This window comes from Lepisosteus platostomus, chromosome 9 (genome assembly GCF_059453375.1).
Source record: "Lepisosteus platostomus isolate fLepPlt1 chromosome 9, fLepPlt1.hap1, whole genome shotgun sequence".
Classification (NCBI taxonomy): Eukaryota; Metazoa; Chordata; class Actinopteri; order Semionotiformes; family Lepisosteidae; genus Lepisosteus; species Lepisosteus platostomus.
This window is the reverse complement of record NC_142619.1, coordinates 26,100,199-26,122,201: the sequence shown is the minus strand read 5'-3', so window position 1 is coordinate 26,122,201 and position 22,003 is coordinate 26,100,199. Positions and strand designations below refer to the sequence as shown.

The following is a 22,003-nucleotide window of genomic DNA, read 5'->3' as shown; positions in this document are numbered from 1 at the left end:
TTGGTGTCCAAAACTCCAGTTTTATTAAATATTTTCCTCTAGACCTAGTGAATAGGTTTTCGGTTCAATACAAGCACTTGAAGAAAAGGAAGAACTTCACAATGTACAGTTAACAGATTTCAGTTTTATGTAAAATTTCTATTTAAACTAACAGTAAGAACAATATTTAAACTTGGCAGTTCTTTGTCCCCTATATCAAACGAAGGTACAGGAAACAATGACATGATAATGCAGATGCAAACATTTATTTCAGTGATATTTTCAAGACGTACTGTTTGCTTACAAGAAGTGATGCTGATTTCCAAATAAATATCACTGTTGAGAACAGATATGGGTCAGACTTTTACAGAAAATCAAGATCCCTCTTCATTTTCATGATCAGATCTACAGATGTTTAAAAAATACTGGTGCTGTAAAATTATTATTGACTATAAGCGAAGTACATTTGGAAAAAATACATAAAACAGCAAGGCAGGGTAAAAAAAAAAGAATAAACTGATAGAACAAATATGTGAAAACTGAACGTACTCTCCCCCTCAGGGTGCCGTTTCAGATAACAGTGAAAAATATCTAATTAACAAAAGAAAATCAGGCTCCAATGGCAGGAATAACTGAGCAGAAATTCTGCATTGTACACGGACACATGGAGCAACTCTCTCATTCAGGAGACGTCTCTAAGGGGTTTTATGGCACAACCACTTGACAGACATTATTCATGAATCCTCACACACCCTACATCAATGCTTCCTGAAGGCACTGTTTGACAATAATTCATTGCACCACTCTACATTCTTGTTTTCTGCAGTGAGCAAACAGGTATTCACACATTAAAGACAACAGCCCTGCAGCAATGCACTGTGCTGTCAGCAACTCAGAGCTACAAAGTGAGAGAGACTGGTAAACAGAAATATTTCTACTTCCTCCAAAAATGCTACTTTAAATACAGTATCAGTCTATTAACAGTTCTACTATATGTGTATGTAATTATGTCAATATAATGTTTTTGGCTTTTTCTAACAGATTTTTTCTAACAGATTATTGACATTTAGCATGTTAAGAATGGAATAAAGCATAAGGAGTGTGTCTTACAATTAGCTGCTACATTAAAAACAAGTTAGATTATCCAGCTTAACTTGACATTTTCTATATTTTAACATCCTTACAACCGAATGGGGTAAATTCTACTTCTACATTGTAAAGGCATATTCTAAGAGCCCGCAGTATTTACTGTATGAACTATGACACAGAATAGTTACAGTCATGTTGTCATTCCGTCTTCTTAAAAAAGACCCACAAATATGTAATGATGAGATCACCTTGAAGTCTTGTTTTTGGGATAGTTTTCATATCTATTGTTTTTATTGCTCTAAAAACCTGAAAAATGTTTTGGAGCCGATTCTATAAGACTGTATTTGTTCCAATAATATCCAAGTCTCTAAACAAATCCCATGCAGAACAAAGTGATAATACTTCAGTTTTAAAAAATATCAAGTTATTATTTAATTTCACAACTGGCAGAACATCAAATAATAAAAAATAAAAAATGCTATTTTTTGCTCTTCCTTGATTTTTGGGACTTTGCAATGGATGCTTAAATTAATGTAAGTGAGCTGTTACATCTGCTGAATTATTTATTCCATTCTCAATGTGGTGTCAAGCTGAATGAAGTAAACAATGTTCAGAAATGCCTACAAAAGCATGTTTTTCAAGGCTAAAAGCAGAAAACTCTGGTCTGCAAAAACCAGGCAAAAGATACTGTATGATGGCAGCATCAAAAAGTAGCTTCTATGATAAGGATCCTGTTAAAAATTACAAAAGAAAATACTGCTTATACTACTTATTCATGTGTTCAAGCTGAAATGGAATGTTTCCGTTAGCAAATAACCTCTGTGGATACATGCTGTATCAGCAAGCTACAAAAAATAAAAGAAGTAATAATTTTCAGCCAAAATAAAAACATTTTCAGTTTTTATTCTTTTTCTTTGTGGGGTCATGTATTAAGATGAAACCCACCAAAAATGTCACTCTATATTATTAAGAAATGTAAACATTTTTCTGCTGCTAAAATGAGGGGTTACAAAGTAACAGTTTTAAAAGCTTTCATAGTTGTGTGATATTTCACCTACAGTACCATCCTGTACTACAGGCAGGACTGAAAAAATAGATCCCTAAGGGTATTATTAGAACAAGTACAGTACTGTAAATGTATTCATGCTTGTCACCAAATATGGGATTCTGTTTTGAATAGCCTTAGGAAAACAGAGAAATCTGAAACTCCCAACTTGTATAACAGAAAGCATAAAATAAACTGGATGACTTTAAGTTTTTCTCATCCTTAGCTTTTCAAGTGAACCCGTAGAGGACCATACGAACAACAAAACTTCGAAACAGCAGGCCCTCGATGTACTGGTACTGTAAGAAGGTTTCTTTTTAAAAGAAATGAAACACAAAACAGGTTTCATTCACTTCCACTCCCCCCCCAAGAAAATCGGTGCCAATGGAAAACATCCTGTGGCCTAATGCTCACAATACTGTTAATGAAGGCCTAGCATGTTTCTTGGGTACCAGAGGCAGATCACATCTACAACTTGCCAGAGGCATTTGCCTTTCATGCCAAGTGTAGCACATCCTTCAATTCCCACATACCAGCCAGTACCTTACATAAGAAGGCAGGATATTGAAATTTTTAAGAGCTTCATTCACTACCATTTTCAGTCAAGAGGGCCATTCTCGGAACTAACTCAAGGCTCCATTAACAATTCCATGTAGACCCATAGCTACCCTCTTGGCAGTGAAATATACGGAATGTTCAGGTATTATTACAGTGAGAAGGACATAACGAGATTCCAATGTTGGTGGAATGACTCTTGTATCCACATCCTCAGATATGTTTATTTTTGTGTTTTTAACTCGCTTTGTGTTTCAAACATTTCCGATTCGCTCTCCCCAGTCTGTATCTCCTGCGTGTTCATTTCAGCGGAAATGCCCCGGAGCTGGGCGACACTGGGCTACTTGAAAATGTAATTGATGAAGATTTGGATGAGGATGAGGAAGAAGATGACGACGTAATCCCGCTGCTGCAGGAAGCTGCTCTCGGACGGAGGCTGGCTAGCGAACGCTCGGCCGCGCAGGGCGGTGATGCTCCTGAACAAGAAAAGAGAAGACAAATAATGAAAAAGAGAAACGAACAACTCCAGAAGACAACTTTAGAAACTGCCAACATTAACAACTAACAACCTTGAAAATTTTTGGAAAAAAGCTACCCCTAGCCCATGCTTCTAACATTACAATAGTGTTATCATACCTGTTGATTTCCTCTTGTGTTTGTTTAATGGAGTCAATGGCACTTTGAAGATCATTGAGGTCTGTTCCTTTTTTCCTTAACCGTGCGTTATGCTTGGTTTTATGTCCTGAAACAGAGGTGATTACTGCAGGTAAGACAAAATTACATTTGCCAAGCCTGGAAACAAGCAAACAGGATTTGATCCTGCCTTAGGAAGAGGTGCTGTCTTTAACTCGAGTGAGTTACTTACTTTCACTTCCTGACGAATCGTGTCGATCGGGTTCAGGAGATGAGCAGCCACTCTCTGCGCTTTTGGGCTGATCGCTTTGCTTCCGTTTCCTTTTGGGAACAGTGACCTGTGACGCCAAGGTGGCCCAAATAGAAACACGTAATAAAAAAAGCCGCCACGTCTCTTAAAGCTGTGAAAAAGACACGCATGCGGACTGCAAGATGAGCTTTGCTGCAAAGCGTGAGAGCGTGCTCGCAAGTCAGTGGGGTGCTGTTGTGCACTGATCAAAAAACAGGTGAAAAATGCTTCTGTAAAAAAATTAAACAAAGAAGCATATTTTCATGCCATTGAGCCAAAGTACGCTTATCTGCATACAAAAAAAAAACATTTACACAAAATTAAACATGAATTTGTGGATTAACACAGATAAAGAAGCTGCATGATTGCTCTGGTCATGAATTTGGCACAGCATGGGCAACAGAAAGACTGAAGCAAAGGCTCTTGCCAGTAAAATGTGCCAACCTACCTGACATTTGCAATTCTCCCTCCTTGCCCCTTGGTTACTGAGACTAATTACACTGCCTGAACGTACCATTGGTGTCCGGTGCCTGACTTTAGTCTGGATCCAGCCATCTTTCTCAAACTGAACCATATCATTCAGAGGGTCCCAAGGTCGCGTGCTGCAGGCACAACAACAAGTGATGAACACCATGCGACAGGACTACCATGAATACCATGAGCCTCAGCAAACTCCACGAATACTTAGTGCTTAGCTGTTCATTTTACTTTTCCATTCATGAATGTTTGCAACTGCGTAGAGCCGACAAGAGAAGGTCCAATCAGAAGAGTCCACAATGCATTGCCAGGCAGTGCCTTCATTTTTTTCACGTCAGCCAAACGAGTGTGGTGAAAAATGGGGCACAAGTGAAGCCCACATTTTGAAAATCAGCACATATACTGTATGTGGCCTGAGTTAGTAAACCACATTCTCACATATTTGACTTCTAGAATTAAATTTATGTTAAACATAAAAAATCAAGTTGTACCTCAATAAAAACAGAAATTTTTAACAGAAATTAACTTTGTTACCATCACTGAATTTGACTAAATAGAAGAAAGACATCAATAATGCAACAAATGTTACCTACCATATACACAGCTGTATAAGAATGTAATATATTATAGTAACACACATACTGCAGCTTGATACAATTTTCTGACATGTTTACAAAACAGCTTTTATTACTGGTGTCCACTTAAAATCCACTAGATGTCGCTCTTAACACAGGCTGTTGTACACATAGTTGTAGCAGAATATGCACCCAATAAAATCCCATTCAAACGGAAAGTGATTTTTTCAGTTATCAGATGTATTTGATAATAAGCAGGACAGCATCACCCCCTGTAAATATGTGTAAAACACGTCTGATCGGAAGAAATGCTAAATGTAAATATTTTATACACAAGTTGTTGGGCGTAATATATGTAGAGACAAAAATGTTAGGAAATTTAACAATGTACATAATTAGTTATTAAAGATTTAAGTTTTAGTATTAAGTTCTAAGCTAGAAGCCATACAGTATATTACTAAGAGGTCAGGTGATGACAAGTTAGAATACTCCAAACAATGGCTCCTAACCACAGTCCTCAAACTCTGCAGTCCAGCAGATTTGTTGAATGATATCATGTATAAAGAAGTTTCACACACAGCAGGGGGTTAAGCCTGTAAAATCAATATGAATTAATTTGAGCATTTTAACCCATCTTAACAGGACAGGCTGCTGCCCTAGCAAAACTGCTGGACTGTAGCCCCTGAGGTCCGGGGTTAGGAAACCCCTGTTGTTGTCATCTGTGAGGCATTCATTGTCAGTCTGTGCCTGGCGCCACGTACTCTGCATATCTGTAATGCCACTCTCCTGTTATGGGGTCTTGCTCAAAGAGAGAGGGGGTCCACTCCTCACACTTGGCCTTTCGCTCTCGAGCGGACTTTCTCTGGGCCTCCTCAAGGATGTACTTCTCATTGGTGGCCTCAGTCTGGTCTTTATTGTTTATGGCGCGGGTCACATGTTGCCAAAGCCTAATCAAAAGACGCAGGAAAAAAAATAATAGAAGCCTTTTATGAACTGTTACTTCATAAGATAGAATGGGTACACAGGAAAGGGAAAGGCAGATGTCACGGGGTTTTAGGCCGATACCCTGCCTGTAAATAGATGCAGGGTATTTCTTCAGATAGAAAAAAACACAAGCTATAGGTATAAGATGGAAAAAAACATATGTAATTACTATATTGTATATTAATTTGGTGGTATATAAATATTCTTAACTTCGTGCTTTTTGAGGATTTTTTTTGTCAGCCTGACTGATGCTTAGACCCTTGATCTATCTAGCTCAGGTTCATAAAAACATAAGGAAAGTTACAAATGAGAGGAGACCATTCGGCCATCAACCCTGTTTGATAGTCAGTAGTCAACTGATCTATGGATCTCAACCAGCTGTTTCTTGTAAGAACCCAGGGTATCGACTTCAACAACATAACTGGCTAGCTTGTTCCATGTGCCCTCAGCCCTTTGGGTAAAGAAGTGCCTCATGTTCTCAGCTTTACATGACCTTCAACACAGTTTCCACTTGTGTCCTTTGGTTCATGTTTTAATGTTTATTTTGAAGATATTTATTGGGCTGGGTGTGTTGACGATGATTTTGCATACTTGTATCAGGTTCTAATTGTCTCTGTTCGAGACTAAAATAGCTTTGTTCTTTCAGCCTGTCACTGTGGGACTCTCTCAAGTCCCAGAATATATCTGGTTGCTCTTCTCCAGACTGATACCTGAGCAGCAATATTTTTTCCTCTGCACAAGTGATCCTTTTGATCTACAGTGCTACATCTCCACCTCTTCCATCTCTCCTTTTTATAGAAGAAGGCACTTCTCTCTGGATTGCTGTGTACCCAATAATGCTGTATTATTTACGATCACCTTCTGCTAGGCATTTTCCTCAGATTCTAATTTACAATAATCACCTGCCACTGTATTAACTTCTATTTTTTGTATTATGTTTTTAATGCTCTTGGCATTCAGGTATGAACATTTATGTGATTCCTGTATTTAGTGGATCCTAAGTACCAAATCCTCTGAATCTCAGCTGTGGCACTCAATTGAGCCACAGGGACTAAATGCACTTTCACCAGTCAAGCTTTCCATTCTGGCACAATAATGACCCCTGCTGGGCTGCTGCTGCCAGTACAGAGATGTCCTTTAGAGACACACTTTGGTGCTAACTGCACCGTGAAGCACCAAGGGGCTTGCAGTTGTCAAGCTGACAGATGCCTCACTGCTCTGACAGGTGAGCATGTTGGACGAGTGTGGCCCAGATTCTTCGCGTACTTATTAAATTATATAGAAAATGTATGGATTTTCTGTACACGGTTGGTACTGTCGGAGATGTTAGAATAGCCAGTTTCATGAAGTCCATGTAAATGAAATCTGTAGAGTGAAACCTGCAGGGATGGTAAGCCTGGCAGAAGCACTGCTGTCAGTTCCCTCTCAGTGAAAGCACAAAAAACGAGAGCTCTTACTTTTCTGACTCCCAGTCACCCTGCTCTTCTGGTGATACTGTGCATCTAATCAGCCTGTTCTGCCTCAGTTCAGGGGTGGGGTCCCAGAATGTTTCAGAGATGCCTGTCTTCTTGTCATTGATGAAGATTTCACTATCCTAAATTAACGACAGACATTGATAATGTGTTTTCCCTTGTTTGTATCCAGCAGGTATAAAGCACATACAGTAGGAAGCAGATCCGCTACAGTACTATGCTAAAGCTACATGAGGAATGACAACTTACAATTTACAATGTGTAATTCCTAAAACAAACCAACCTGATGACAAACATTCGCCACTAAAGTTTGGTATAACAAGGTTTCATAGTGGAAATCTGTGCATCTTGTTTCAGATTCCTGGTTGCCTCAAAGAATTAATATTCCTTCCACAAATAGTAATGCAAATTACATGTTAGCTGCAAGCTGATTAATCTGTCCCCACTCTGCCCTTAGCTTAAATTGAATGCATAAAGAAAAAGATTGATCACAGGCAGGACATGGTGATCTGATGGTCTAAAATAGCTGTACCACTGTCTGCTCATTGCTAAGCTTTACTGATTCTCCTGATAGGAACTGATGAGAAGAATAATGCCAGCAAACATTATTTCATAAGCCAAAAACCCATTATAGAGGATATATTATAGAGACCGTATATATTAAAACGTTGCTGATGTAGTCAAAAGAAATTTGTATTAATATTCTTTCGGAGGCACCTATAATCAAATGATGGCCCTTTCCAATTGTATGCATTTTTGCACAATTACACTTTCCATAACCTTGGTCTCAATAGGATACAGAGGGTGCAGTCTTTCCTAATTCATACTGGATGAACGCTAGCATTTATTTGTTCTATAATTAATATAATTCAATGTTAAACCTACCCCTTGTGCTCATTTCCTCAAAGGATTCTGTAGGTTTTGAAAAGACCTATTCTCAGTTTTTCTCAGCATACACAATAAATGTACTTACCCAGTGTCCCTCCAGTGTAGCCAGCACTTCTTTCCCAAGTTTTATTTTCCCAGATACTTGATTTACACTGTCACTGCTGCCTAAAAATGGCTTTAAAAATAATCCAGTTATTATCTTGGCAAATTAAACAGTACCAGCACAATCATCAAAAGTGGCATGAGGCACCGTGGAAATACTACAGTTTGTAATAATTTTAATTGTTACATGATCCTAGATTAAAAAAAACTGGATTCAGGTTTTTAGATGTGGCAAAATTTGTGTACAATTAAAATTTAGGCAATTTTTGTACAATTAGGCAATTTTACTGGATTTTCTGCACAAGTTGGGAGATTTTAGAATGGTACTTGCCAGTTTCATGAAGTCCTGTAAAGTTCACATGAATGAAATCTGGCGGTTTACTAAAGGTTTTGCTCAAATTTAATTCACAGTTCACATCACGAGTCATCTATGTTGATCTTCTTACTTGTTGCATATTTGTCCTAGGTTCAAATATTTAATCTGGCCCCATTTAAATGGGTATTTGCAGCACTAGACTACTATGCCAGTACAAACAGCTCATTGCTGAGCATTGCAAGGAAGGTATAATGAGCACCACACCAGGCCTTTCTCCCCAGAGGAAGGCAATAAGACCTCTCAGACTGGGCAAGTCTCTTCTGCGGCTCTGTATTCTGAGGCTGCCAGCCACCGCTGCAGTATCACCTCAGCAAGAGCAAAATATGAAGGAGGGAAAGCAATCTAACTTATTCATGGTAGAATTCCCTTTGCAGCACAAATGTGTCAGATCTTCACCTATGTCTTCAAGCTTTAAACAGATTGAGTAGCAGATTGGGGAAAAAACATTCTAGCTGAGCAAACGTCCAATTACCTTCAGCTTGAATTCAAGAACAGCACTGTATCCTGTTTTCTCACAGGTGATGTTTATTTGGCCTCCAAGCTCCAGGGTCATCGTACCATAAAGAATTCCTAGAAGGGAACTGTGCGTTAAAAAGACTCTTCATATATTAATGGACATGAACGCAACCCAATGCAATATTATAGAGAAAAAGCATAATACAATTCAAGAGTGAAACATAAGAGCAAAGGGGATTTTTTTAATATTCCAGAGTCAGGATGTTAAAACCCTTTTAACAAAGTTAAAAGTTCCAATAGTTGAAATTCAGGTCAAACTTGAAATGAACAGCAGGAGGAAGAGGATAGATACTATACGCAACTAAGCCATACTGTAGCTATCTGAAAAAAGTGGAACAGATCTACCTTTGCAATGTGCATATGGCATATTCATTATGTAATCCTCTCCTCTGTTCAGGAAAGTGAGTCTGGCTTCTCCATCCAGTATGGCAGATAAGGAGTTACCTGCAACAGGAAATGAGAAGATTGCCTTATTAAGATGTAAGAGAAATATTTAAAACATGTACTGGAAGTGTACCTGGATTGCAGCAGCAGATCACAGTTTAAGTTAACATCACTCATGTATTATGTGAAATGTGTTAACAAATTACATGAATGTAAACGTACATCGGTTCAGACTTAAAGGACTACAAAAATGAGAACTGGACCACAAGGGAGTAGTTAATCCACTTATTAGGTGGGTAAGCAATATTGCTATTTATCCAGTGTTTTTCCTACAACTGTGATGTACATACACAGCATGTTTCTGAAATTCAACAGGCAAGACAAATAAAAAGTACATAGGCCTAATAATTCAATTTGATAAATAAAGACATGCATCACCAGTACGTTAATGGAAATAACCAATTTTTAGTAAAGGACAAAGTGGACCATTGTGAACTTATTACATTTTTCAGAAATTGCACAAATAATTGCCATATAGCAAAATAAAAAATACTGACAGATAGGCATAACGATCTAAAGAGGATTTCTACGTATTTCAGAAAGCGATTGAAATTACAATGACTATTCACATCTTGGTGTGATTTTCAGGGAAGCGGGCAGAAGACTGCCATGTGTGCACACAAACACAGACGTGTTTCAAATGCACTCACCATAAAACTTTGACTTGGCCAGGATGCTGCCACTGAGGCAAAACCCATCTTTTCTGTTACTTACATAGAAGGCAGACACAGGAGGGTGATGGGATACCTGTGCAAAAGAACACATTGTGATCACAGACTTCAACACCGTCCCAGAATCATCACACAGCCTGGTCATCAAACAATTCTTCTTTCCTCCAGCTCCACTGGCATATGGTAACCACTGGTTACCACATCACCTTTGGTCCCTTTCAATCATATACATGTAGTTTAGAATAAACTTACAAATGTCTCAAACACCCACAACTACACAATGAAACATTTCTTCATGTACACCTTACCTGTTCACCAATATAGAATGTTTTGCTATTGGTTTTTGGATGAATCCATAGACATCTGTATGTTTCACCAATAATGGGATTATAAGGTTTCTTGAGGCCCTAGAAAAAAAGGGAACAAAAAGGATATAAATCCAAAGATCTAGAAACAGAAAAAGCAGGTTGCTCAATAAAAACATTATGGATACCGCACACAGCACATACTCTTCACTGGAAGCCCTTGAAAGCCTCCCATAAAAATACAGCACACCTTCAGGGATTCATTAAAAATATGAAAAGTATCAACCACAACCACAAGAGTGAAGCATCTGCAGTTTATTAACAGCAGAAATATTAACAGCAGTTCTGATAATTCATCCATCCCTCATCAGTGAAACAAAATGTTCATTACCATCTGAAAAGTGAAAGGACTTCTTCTCTAAAGAAAGTCTCAAACATTTCAAAAATTGGTGAAAAGTACAGACATAATTATATTATATACATGCATTGGTAAAATGTCCTTTCAGAGGATCTTTTAAGATAGTAACAGAAACAGAAACAGAGATTATATCATGTTTTTTGGGGGGAGAATATACTACATATTTTTGGAAAGATATTTCAGTTAAAATGGCCAATGTCAATACCCATACCCAATAAATAATATAAAAGGGCATCATATGCCAGCAGCCATATCACACTGCAACTCACAACTGGCAGCCCACTGAAGCTAAACAGGTGTGAGCCTGGTCAGTACCTGGATGGGAGACCTCCTAGGAAAAAACTAAGGTTGCTGCTGGAAGAGGTGTAAGTGGGGCCAGCAGGGGGCGCTCACCCTGCAGTCCATGTGGGTCCTAATGCCCCATTATAGTGACGGGGACACTATACTGCAAACAGGTGCCGTCCTTCGGATGAGACGTAAAACCGAGGTCCTGACTCTCTGTGGCCATTAAAATCCCAGGGCGTTTCTCGAAAAGAGTAGGGGTGTTACCCTGGAATCCTGGCCGAATTTCCCATAGGCCCTTACCAATCATGGCATATCTTTGGCCAATATATGAATTGAGTACATTACTCTCTGCTCTCCCCCCCATCAATAGCTGATGTGTGGTGAGCGTTTTGGCGCACTATGGCTGCTGTGGCATCATCCAGGTGGAGCTGCACAATGGGGTAATGGGGAGGGGAGTCCCCATTACATGTAAAGCGTTTTGAGCGGAGTGTCCAGAAAAGCGTAAGCAATTTTAATTAAATTATTATTATTAAATAAAACAAACATAACAAGGGTCTATAGCATAACTAAATGATAAAATACATCCATCCATCCAATGTATCCAATGCCTCTTAGCTCATAAACTGTTCTCTGTATAAGCATATGAGGGCTTATTTTGTAAATCCACTGTTGTCTTTTATGTCTTTGTGAATTATCAATATAATTTCAGTCTTGACTACATCCTCCTAATAGCATTGGAGCTGTAATGCACTAATGTTTTTAATTCTCAGACTGGTATCTGACTTGCTATTTACAATTTTTCCCTGTAAACATGAAACATCATTTTTCTATATTGCAGGTCCCCTGAATAAGGGGGTCTATTAAATGATAAAGAACAACACTAATAATTAGTAATTATTAACACTCTCAAACAAAAGCAATTCAGCGTGGCAACTAAAGGGATGTGAAAAGAGAACGGGAGGAAATTCTACATTTAAACAAGGCAAAAATTACCTTTGGCTTTTTGTAAAATCCAGACAAATACCACTTCACAACTTTTTTCATTCGGTCGTATGCGTTTTCTTCCACAGCAGCTCTACAAACAAAATCCATGACAAATCAGTTTTAATTACTGTATCACTGTATGTCTTTTCTTGCTTGCATTTAGCTAAACTTTGTGAAACCCAATACACATTTTCATGAATATAGTGACATGGAATGGTTAGCTAACACAAAGCAAAAGTAATAAATCATTATAGGCGCTAGCCGCTTTTACGAAATGTTAAATATATTAACTATACCAGCTACCCCACCTTCTGTTCCTCAGAATTTCTGACACACAAAACCCACCCTGTATTCAGCTTCATTGGTATGATCCTTTCCATAGCTAACAACATAGGAAAAAGCTTTTCTATATGCCAGTGCACATACTGTGCTTAATGGAGAAGTTATTTATAAGAGTGCGAAAAATGGAGAAGAGCAGCATTTTTGATTCTGTAAAGATTCCTTCAAAACATCCCATATTCCATTTATAATTATGATTTTTCCATATGGTCTATTTATAATTTATGTTTCAATTAGAGCAAAATAAAAGCAACTAGACAAAACTAAACTATCCTGAATTTCAAGTACATTCAGAACTAGATCTGAACAGACATTAATACAACTGATCATAACTTACTTTTTTATATATTGGGGAATACAACAGGTAAAAGACAACAGGCAACAACCATGAGTGGGGTTATCACTACTCAACTAAGCAGTAAGGAATAGCAAACATGTGTAGCCCTTCTATGTTTAGTTTTATTCTAATTAATGCCTTAAATACAGCAGGTTGTGTACGGTAAGGACTAAACAAATGTTTATGTTATTTATTAATCAAAGATCACAAAACACTCAGGGGATGCTGGTATCCTTGCTAATAAAAGCAATTATATTGTCAGCAGTAATTTCATGTTATCCTTACTCATTGTGCACTCTCTGATCAAGAGAAAGAGAAACCTCTTTATCATCGTGAGCAGAAAATTGAAGAGAATCTACAGTGCCTTGCGAAAGTATTCGGCCCCCTTGAACTTTTCAACCTTTTGCCACATTTCAGGCTTCAAACATAAAGATATACATTTTTTATTTTATGTGAAGAATCACCAACAAGTGGGACACAATTGTGAAGTGGAACGAAATCTATTGGATTTTTGAAACTTTTTTAACTAATAAAAAAATGAAAAGTGGGGCGTGCAAAATTATTCGGCCCCTTTACTTTCAGTGCAGCAAACTCACTCCAGAAGTTCAGCGAGGATCTCTGAATGATCCAATGTTGTCCTAAATGACTGATGGTGATAAATAGAATCCACCTGTGTGTAATCAAGTCTCTGTATAAATGCACCTGCTCTGTGATAGTCTCAAGGTTCTGTTGAAAGCGCAGAGAGCATCATGAAGACCAAGGAACACATCAGGCAGGTCCGTAATACTGTTGTGGAGAAGTTTAAAGCTGGATTTGGATACAAAAAGATTTCCCAAGCTTCAAACATCCCAAGGAGCACTGTGCAAGCGATCATCTTGAAATGGAAGGAGTATCAGACCACTGCAAATCTACCAAGACCTGGCCATCCCTCTAAACTTTCAGCTCAGACAAGGAGAAGACTGATCAGAGATGCAGCCAAGAGGCCCATGATCACTCTGGATGAACTGCAGAGAACTACAGCTGAGGTGGGAGAGTCTGTCCATAGGACAACAATCAGTCTTACACTGCACAAATCTGGCCTTTATGGAAGAGTGGCAAGAAGAAAGCCATTTCTCAAAGATATCCATAAAAAGTCTCGTCTAAAGTATGCCACAAGCCACCTGGGAGACACCCCAAACATGTGGAAGAAGGTGCTCTGGTCAGATGAAACCAAAATCGAACTTTTTGGCCACAATGCAAAACGATATGTTTGGCGTAAAAGCAACACAGCTCATCACCCTCAACACACCATCCCCACTGTCAAACATGGTGGTGGCAGCATCGTGGTTTGGGCCTGCTTTTCTTCAGCAGGGACAGGGAAGATGGTTAAAATTGAGGGGAAGATGGATGCAGCCAAATACAGGACCATTCTGGATGAAAACCTGTTGGAGTCTGCAAAAGACCTGAAACTGGGACGGAGATTTATCTTCCAACAAGACAATGATCCCAAACATACACCAAAATCTACAAAGGAATGGTTCACAAATAAACGTATCCAGGTGTTTGAATGGCCAAGTCAAAGTCCAGACCTGAATCCAATCGAGAATCTGTGGAAAGAGCTGAAAACTGCTGTTCACAAACGCTCTCCATCCAACCTCACTGAGCTCGAGCTGTTTTGCAAGGAAGAATGGGCAAGAATTTCAGTCTCTCGATGTGCAAAACTGATAGAGACATACCCCAAGCGACTTGCAGCTGTAATCGCAGCAAAAGGTAGCTCTACAAAGTATTAACGCAAGGGGGCCGAATAATTTTGCACGCCCCACTTTTCATTTTTTTATTAGTTAAAAAAGTTTCAAAATCCAATAGATTTCGTTCCACTTCACAATTGTGTCCCACTTGTTGGTGATTCTTCACATAAAATAAAAAATTTATATCTTTATGTTTGAAGCCTGAAATGTGGCAAAAGGTTGAAAAGTTCAAGGGGGCCGAATACTTTCGCAAGGCACTGTAATAAGAGGTGATGTGACATTTCTGCCTAGGGTTCAAATACATCAATGAATCCTCCTTATTACAGACAACGGACAGTCTTAATTTGGTTATTTTCCAACATGATGCTATTGATTTAGTTTTTGAATGCAACTAATTTACCTTTTGTGTTCATTAATACATCTGATATAATAATAAGCAAATACACTGGAATGTATTTTTCCAACTTTTCAGCTATAATTATTTTAGCCAATGCTGAAAAAGTTTGGAAAATCATTTTTTCTTATCCCTGGGAAGGCTGTTTCATACAAACCCTGTACCACCACATACTTGAACGTGAAAAGGCAATTATTCGTATTTGTTTGCAAAAAGTTAAAGTGCTTGTTTGAATGTTTGGTAAAGGAAGCTGAGTGAACAACAGTACGTTTATAAAATGACTACTGTACTGTATGTATTCAGGTGTGGTTTAGCCACAGACACCAGCTGGGCACAGAGTGTAGCCCACAGATCAGTTCGAATTCACTCAAAAGATCAAGCTTGGACCAAGTATTTGCGGTAATGAGAGCACATTACTGGAATGTCCCCTTGACATTTCCATCTCTGCTGGTGGGACAAACAGCTGTGCAGCCATTGGCTTCCTGTCACTATTTATCTATTTATCTTTCAGGGAAATAAGGCATCTTCATTTATACACACATCTACGATTCTAAGTATCTCATGTTTGATAAGGCTAATAAAGAATCCCAGTTGCTTAGCTTTTCAAAACTTGAACTCAATAACTGGTTCTGCTAACACAGAAAGCAACAAGAAGTTTCTTTAGATTTTAACTGATGACAACAAGTGTCCTGGACGCAGAAGTCTGTTTTCTCACAAGACTACAGACTGTATTTCTGCTATCCATTAGGGTACGGAAGTACTCACTCAGAGAGGAAGTCTGCATGGTAGTAGTAATCGGAAAGCTTGTCCAGGAAGGAGCGAGGCTCCAGGATGAAGGTGGGCAGCACAACCTTGGATAGGTCCATGCCTGGACGAACCTGCTTGAGCAATGTCCATATCAGACTCTTGTTTTCCTCTGACACTGTCTCTGTCTGTGAAGCCTCTCCAGCCTGTGCACGATACAAAACCAGAAAACTATAGATGGAGAAGCAGCAATTGTGTATTGTACCCCACCAGCACAGAACATCATTTAATCTTCTGGAATCGGATTTTCTTTTACTGCTTTAGGTTCTATTGAGTTTCAGTTTCAGTTGTGGTGACTGATAAATAGTAGCAGCACTGCACTGAGTTTTGAATGATTTCTTTAGCTTAGTGACTATACTGTGTTTGTGTGCACTATACTTAGCGTGTTAACCTGCCATCCTCAATCAGAACCACAGACATTCACCATCTTTCCAGAAGAAAGTGAAAACCCATCTTTTCAGGATGTACTGTACCTATCTCCACATGTTTGTGACCAACCCTCCTTACTGACTATGCTCTTATGGTACTTCTTCCTGTCTGAAGCAAAACTGAAGCTTCTTAGCACCGTGTAACATCCAAGCACTTAATTAATGGTGTGCTTACTGTTTTATGCATTTTTATTATATTTTATGCTATTTGGGGCTATTTAAGCATCCTTTGCATTGTAATGAGGTGTGATTGTAAGTCGCTTTGGATAAAAGCGTCTGGGAAATAAATGCATGTAATTTAAATGTAATTGATGTTTCAAATAGTGAAATGTGGTTGATGAGTTGAGGTGCTGGTTAAATGTAAACTTCACCCAGCTGAGTGGGCCTCGACAAGTGCTAATTAAAAAGCATTCATTTTAATCAACCTGAATCCACCGTAAGCTCACTGAAGCCACATTAAGTCTGTAATGTACTCCATTTTTTACAGAACCATAAGATGTATGAAGTCACAAGTCTTTGAAACAGTTTTGATGTTCTGCACAGAATATAATACAATTTCACTGCTGAGCACTGTTGGATGACGAGACAGAAATGATTTAAGAATGGTCTTTCTTATACTGATGGCTTGACATTATTTTCTAAGATAACGTATTCCTCAAATTTTAAGACTAAAATCTTAATCCATTATTCCCCTTTTCCAGAAAGAAACAAGTGCAACCTTGAAAAATGTCTGATTTTCTGCACTGTAAATGAGTGAAAAATACCTCAGTTTAGCTTTCTTCTGTGTCAATTCAAAATTTACAACTTACTTAAATCACAATTGTGTTTTTATTCTAATATCTGAAGGTAATGCACAGTTCAATAGTTCAATCATGAAAGGAAACCGTTCTGATGAACGTACTGTAATAATGCACAAAGCTGAGAGAAAAGGACCAATATTCTGGAATAGGAAGACATTCTTAGATCTTCATGCTTTCATCAATCAAGACTCACAAAGTATTGAAATGAAAACACAAAGAAAAAAATAAAGCGTTAAGAGGGATTTCAGATAATATAATGGATTTAAACCTGACGTTTTAATTAATCACTTGTCCATCTATTCTCCTGATTAATTGCACTATTAATTGGAAATGGAATGCAAACAGCAGTTTATATTCCCATATCTGATCAAAAAATAAACAGATGATCTGACTGCTCATTATAACAGACCTTGGGAGGACACATTATTCAAATTTACTTCAGGATGAGAAGAAAATCAAATAAAAGTAAGTGCCAGTGGCATTCCTCTTAATTAGCCATTAGATCATGTCTCAGTTTTTCCATTTCATACCCATTATTCACATTCTCACTCATCTGAAACTCCAACAACTATTTTTTGTGTCAGCAAATGGCAGAAAGTTTCTACCCCACAATTGTAAAATGTACGTTCAAGGAGCTTTCTTCTTATTTCATGAAGACTTTACTATTCATGTGCATTACCAGATCCATCTCTTTTCTTTGCATTTCTCTTCATTATGGGTATATTTCTATTCAGTTCTGCCTGGTCCCCACGTAAAAGGTGTCCAACAGGCCAGCAAGTCTACAGTATATCCTAATGCAGTTCATCTAAAGCCAGTAAGTGGGATCTAGACAGATCTTAAGTACAAATGTAGAGCAAACCCTCATACACATTCATACAATACTGCATCAAAAGATCCTATGTGTTACATTAGAGGTATTCAACCCTGGTGGTGGACAAACCCAGTCTTATAGCTTAAATATCCAATTTATTGAAGGTTAGGAAAATCTGAAATAACTGATTAAGGAAGAAGCTTCTTCAATTAAGCAAGGTCTGGTCCTTGAGAGCTAAAACGTATTCTGATGTTATTTCAGAATGATCTCTAAAATTACTATACCTAATTATATTATTACTGATTTGCCTTAGCGGATGCACTTATCCAGGGTTAGTTATGTATAAGGTGTCTTAAGAGATCACAGTTAAACTGTTCCAAGGTTGTCAAAACTCATTTTATGGTTACCTATAAAATATGCTATATGGTAGTTATCTAGGACCAGAGTTGGAGACCCCTGCTTCACACACCTTACTAATACATAATTCATTGATCCCATCATAAAACACTTAAATATACTGTTTCGGTTTCCCCTGTTTCAAAGCATTTTCAGTCGTTTTAATGCTGAGAAACAATAGTGATACAGTTTATGATGCTTCAAGATGAATTAATCAGCAATTACACCTGTCAACCACTGAAGCACAGTGAACAGAAGCCTCTTTTAGCTATAATGTCTGTTTGCTCAGCTTAAAGCCTGGACTGGACAAATGCCTTAGTAATATGAGCACAAGGGTTATAGATTCTCCTTCATTTCAAGAGGCAATTTTAAATAAAATACAGTAGACATATTCCTTTGTTTAAAACCTTTTTTTGTTTTGTAATTTTTGTATCATCTTATTCACAGCAAATGACTCATTTATGTATTAAAATAAAACCCATTTCATTTAAATCTCCATTTCATCTCACCTACTGTATAAGGTTCTGCATGGCTTGGCACCCCAGTACCTGTCTGAACTATTATCGCCCTACTCCCCACCTCGCAACCTTCGCTCTTCTAATTCTGCTCTCCTTACTGTCCCCCATGCCCGTCTACATTGTATGGGTGAAAGGGCCTTCTCCTGTTATGCCCCCAGGCTCTGGAACTCTCTGCCCAAGGATATCAGAGAGTCACCTTCTCTAAACTCCTTCAAATCCAGACTCAAAACCCTCTTCTTCAGAAAAGCCTTTACTTAACTGGTTCCATTCTTCACCCCTCTGCTCTTCTTAGTACCACCATCCATGGTCTCCTCTATATATTGTAATTGTGTTTTATTTTGTGTATTCTTCTTATTTATTGTTGTATTCTTCTTATTTATTGTTATTGTCATCCTGTAAAGTGCTTTGAGAACCCACCTTTAGCGCTATATAAACACATCTTCCAACCTCACTACACCCAGTACACTAGTATTTTCAACATAATGGCAGCTTTAAAGCATTTGTATTCATACCCTACGCATGCCCTGTATCCCTGATGTTCTGAGATTAATTAATCAGATCAGAATTACGCAGTAGGCTTTCTAAATTAAATGAGGGCAGTTAAGGAAAACCAAATGATATATTTGGATGCAATTGCATAGGCTTCTAAGAACTTGAACTCCTTCTTTTGCAAATAAAGACACCTTTGGAAAGATTAAGGTGTGGTCTGAAATACATCTCACCCTCTAAATTTGTTTAATTATAGAGATTAGGATCAGGTGATATTTTAATTAATGCTGTAGCACTCTCATGATGTAAGATAGGCAGGTACTGTACATACTGCATACAAATGAAACACTTAGGGATGAAATGACCACCCCCTTGGTTATCTAGGATAATAAAGATCCACATTAACGTAGCTTTGGATATTACACCACTATTACAATTATAAATGTGTGTGGCAAGGGACCTGTGCAGACTCATCTTGGTCAGGCCCAAATCTCCTGGTGTGTGGCCTGTCTCACCTCTCCCAGCTCCTCGTGGGACTGCTCCACGTAGGTAGTCTCTCTCAACATGTCATTCGGCTCCAAATCCACGTACGAGTCGTCCTGCCTCTCAGAGGTGTCAGAGTCGCTCTCCTCACTCTTCTCCAGCCCGTCGTTGTCCGACTCCTCGTGGTCCTGTTCGTTCTCCCGGTCCGACTTGTCAGAGTAGAGGTCGCTGTCCTTGAAGTGGTGCCGTTCAATTTCACTGTCATTGAACCTGTGGCACATATAAAGAGGGAAAATGTCTCAGATATGATTCTTTAATTTTCAGAGTGAGTTTATATCAGTAGAAAGTGTGATTCTCACAAATCAGATTAAAACTGACTGAATCAGATTCACTGACTTGGTATAATTAAATTCTAACATAGTAAAAAATTTGAATTTCAAGCTATCACAACTATAAGGCAGAATTGTGATAATACTGTTACTGCCATGGTCTTAAGGGAGTTCAACAGTCGTAAACACTAAATCAAACATGAGCTTCTATTATATGTAATATTTAAAAACACAAAAGATATTGGTATACTAAAAAAAGGTATACAGTACATGAATAAATACTCAGCGCCATAAATTGTACTTTGAAAGTACAGTCTCTTTGTCAAGTACACCGGCACATTCATCTGTTGAAGTACTAAAATATTGCGTTCAGTATTTGCACACTGTATGTGAACATTTTCAAGCGTCATACAGTATATTACAGTATGAGCTTTTTACAATGTCTCATACACAGTATATACACGCAGGAGGCATATATGGTTCCTCAATATATAGTTATAATTCTAATACAAAGGAATTAAGTATAACAGAATGTGCTAAAGTTATTCCGCAGTTTTCTAGTTAGAGAAGAGTCATTTAGGAAATGAATAACATCTGAGACTTTTGCCTCAGATGCTAAAACAAACAAAATAATAAAAAGTAAAAAAAAAAGGATTTTTACTTTACAAGGAAATACAATCAAGAAAAAATATACACAGTAGCATATTTGAGCTATTTTCTGACAAATGGAGTAGAACAGGTTTTGCACACTACTGTGAAAGGATGAACTGAAGATGTGTTTTCTTCAATTACATGATCACACACTGAATGCATATGGAATGGCATGACTACAGGCGACAAGGGCGAGCTCTCTCACGTGAAGTTCTCGGTGCCAGGCAGGTTGTTGGCCCGCAGCAGGCTGTACAAGTTGACCTGGGTCTGCTCTCCGGTGGACCCCAGCTCGTGCTCTTTCCCCTCCCTGATCATAGTACGCTTCAGCAGGCTGGAGCACTTCAGCGCCAGCTCCAGGGCATCCATCCAGCACCGCCCTGCGTGCACAGCACAGCAGATCAGACAGCCAGCCCCTCGCCGACGTGCACAGTCAGGACCGAGCGGACACCCTGTCGCCGAACTCCAACAGAGATTTCAACCGGTGTAACAACTTTAATGGTTATTAATACAGCTTAGCTTGGGTATTTTGGCACTCCTTAATTTACATTGATCTGAATGTTCAAAAACATGACCACAACAAACGCAAGGTTAACTATGGATAAACAACCAATGTAAAGTACTACATTCAAACTACTGTATAGCCAAACTGGTTGTAAATACATACCTTATTTAATCAATAAGGTAATGAATTTAATGTGGAAGGACAAAAAATGAAATTCCAGGATGATGTAACACTACCTAGGCTGTGGATGAAGTCACGCAACCGTGAGGTCTAGATGTCCCAGACCAGTTTTCATTGCCACCATGATTTGCTCTTTGACATCCTTACCATCAGATTCAGAAGCAGCCCGGAAAATGAGGTGACTGCTGGGTAAAGGCTGAGTAATGGAGCCCACAGCTTCTCCTTTGGGGCCCTAAAATGAAAGTTTATCTTTCAGACTAAACAAAAAGAGACTATTTCATTGTAAGTTCTGGCTGTACAGTTTCTAAGCTTCTAGTAAGTAAGATTGCTGTCTAATTTCCTACAGCATTTCTTACAGCATTTATTTGCAACATATTTACTGGGTATGAATACATTTGAATATTGCATATTTAGAAAAATGTGCTGATATTTGTGCTGATCTGTTTTTCATTCGCCATTCATTCATTCAACAAATGCTGTGGACACACTTAAATTATGTTTTTGCTATAACCAACTTTTGGTTATATCGTATCAAAGACATTAACTGATTTAGAGTAAACTGTGCATAATCTTTAAGATGATACTTTTCAGCAACCCTCCATCTTTCTCCCATTACGTGCAAAACAAATTTTCAGGACTGTCCCTGCTTAACTGAAAAATGCAGCTGAACAGAACGACTTGGAAGGGTGAATAGGCCTCAGGCTGCATCATACTGCCTGATTTTCGCT

At 38.4% G+C, this 22,003-nt stretch overlaps 1 protein-coding gene across 10 annotated transcripts in view; it reads right to left on the bottom strand.

Annotated features, from left to right (window-relative positions):
* Positions 1 to 22,003, bottom strand: part of osbpl8 (oxysterol binding protein-like 8) — a 126,115-nt gene continuing 104,112 nt past the window's right edge. For 8 of the 10 annotated variants that reach the window (XM_088647295.1, XM_088647302.1, XM_088647296.1 and 5 more), the window contains 16 exons: positions 21,423 to 21,507; positions 20,799 to 20,970; positions 19,646 to 19,883; positions 15,650 to 15,834; positions 12,097 to 12,178; positions 10,404 to 10,502; positions 10,075 to 10,171; positions 9,326 to 9,424; positions 8,937 to 9,034; positions 8,072 to 8,161; positions 7,084 to 7,220; positions 5,404 to 5,589; positions 4,039 to 4,192; positions 3,534 to 3,639; positions 3,305 to 3,410; positions 1 to 3,144 (listed from right to left, as the gene is read on the bottom strand). In XM_088647295.1, coding sequence (XP_088503421.1) covers positions 3,009 to 3,144; positions 3,305 to 3,410; positions 3,534 to 3,639; positions 4,039 to 4,192; positions 5,404 to 5,589; positions 7,084 to 7,220; positions 8,072 to 8,161; positions 8,937 to 9,034; positions 9,326 to 9,424; positions 10,075 to 10,171; positions 10,404 to 10,502; positions 12,097 to 12,178; positions 15,650 to 15,834; positions 19,646 to 19,883; positions 20,799 to 20,970; positions 21,423 to 21,507 — 2,070 coding nt within the window. In that variant the 3' untranslated portion in view covers positions 1 to 3,008. The remainder of the gene's footprint in view (positions 3,145 to 3,304; positions 3,411 to 3,533; positions 3,640 to 4,038; positions 4,193 to 5,403; positions 5,590 to 7,083; positions 7,221 to 8,071; positions 8,162 to 8,936; positions 9,035 to 9,325; positions 9,425 to 10,074; positions 10,172 to 10,403; positions 10,503 to 12,096; positions 12,179 to 15,649; positions 15,835 to 19,645; positions 19,884 to 20,798; positions 20,971 to 21,422; positions 21,508 to 22,003) is intronic. The other 2 variants (XM_088647300.1, XM_088647305.1) reach the window with 1 other exon arrangement.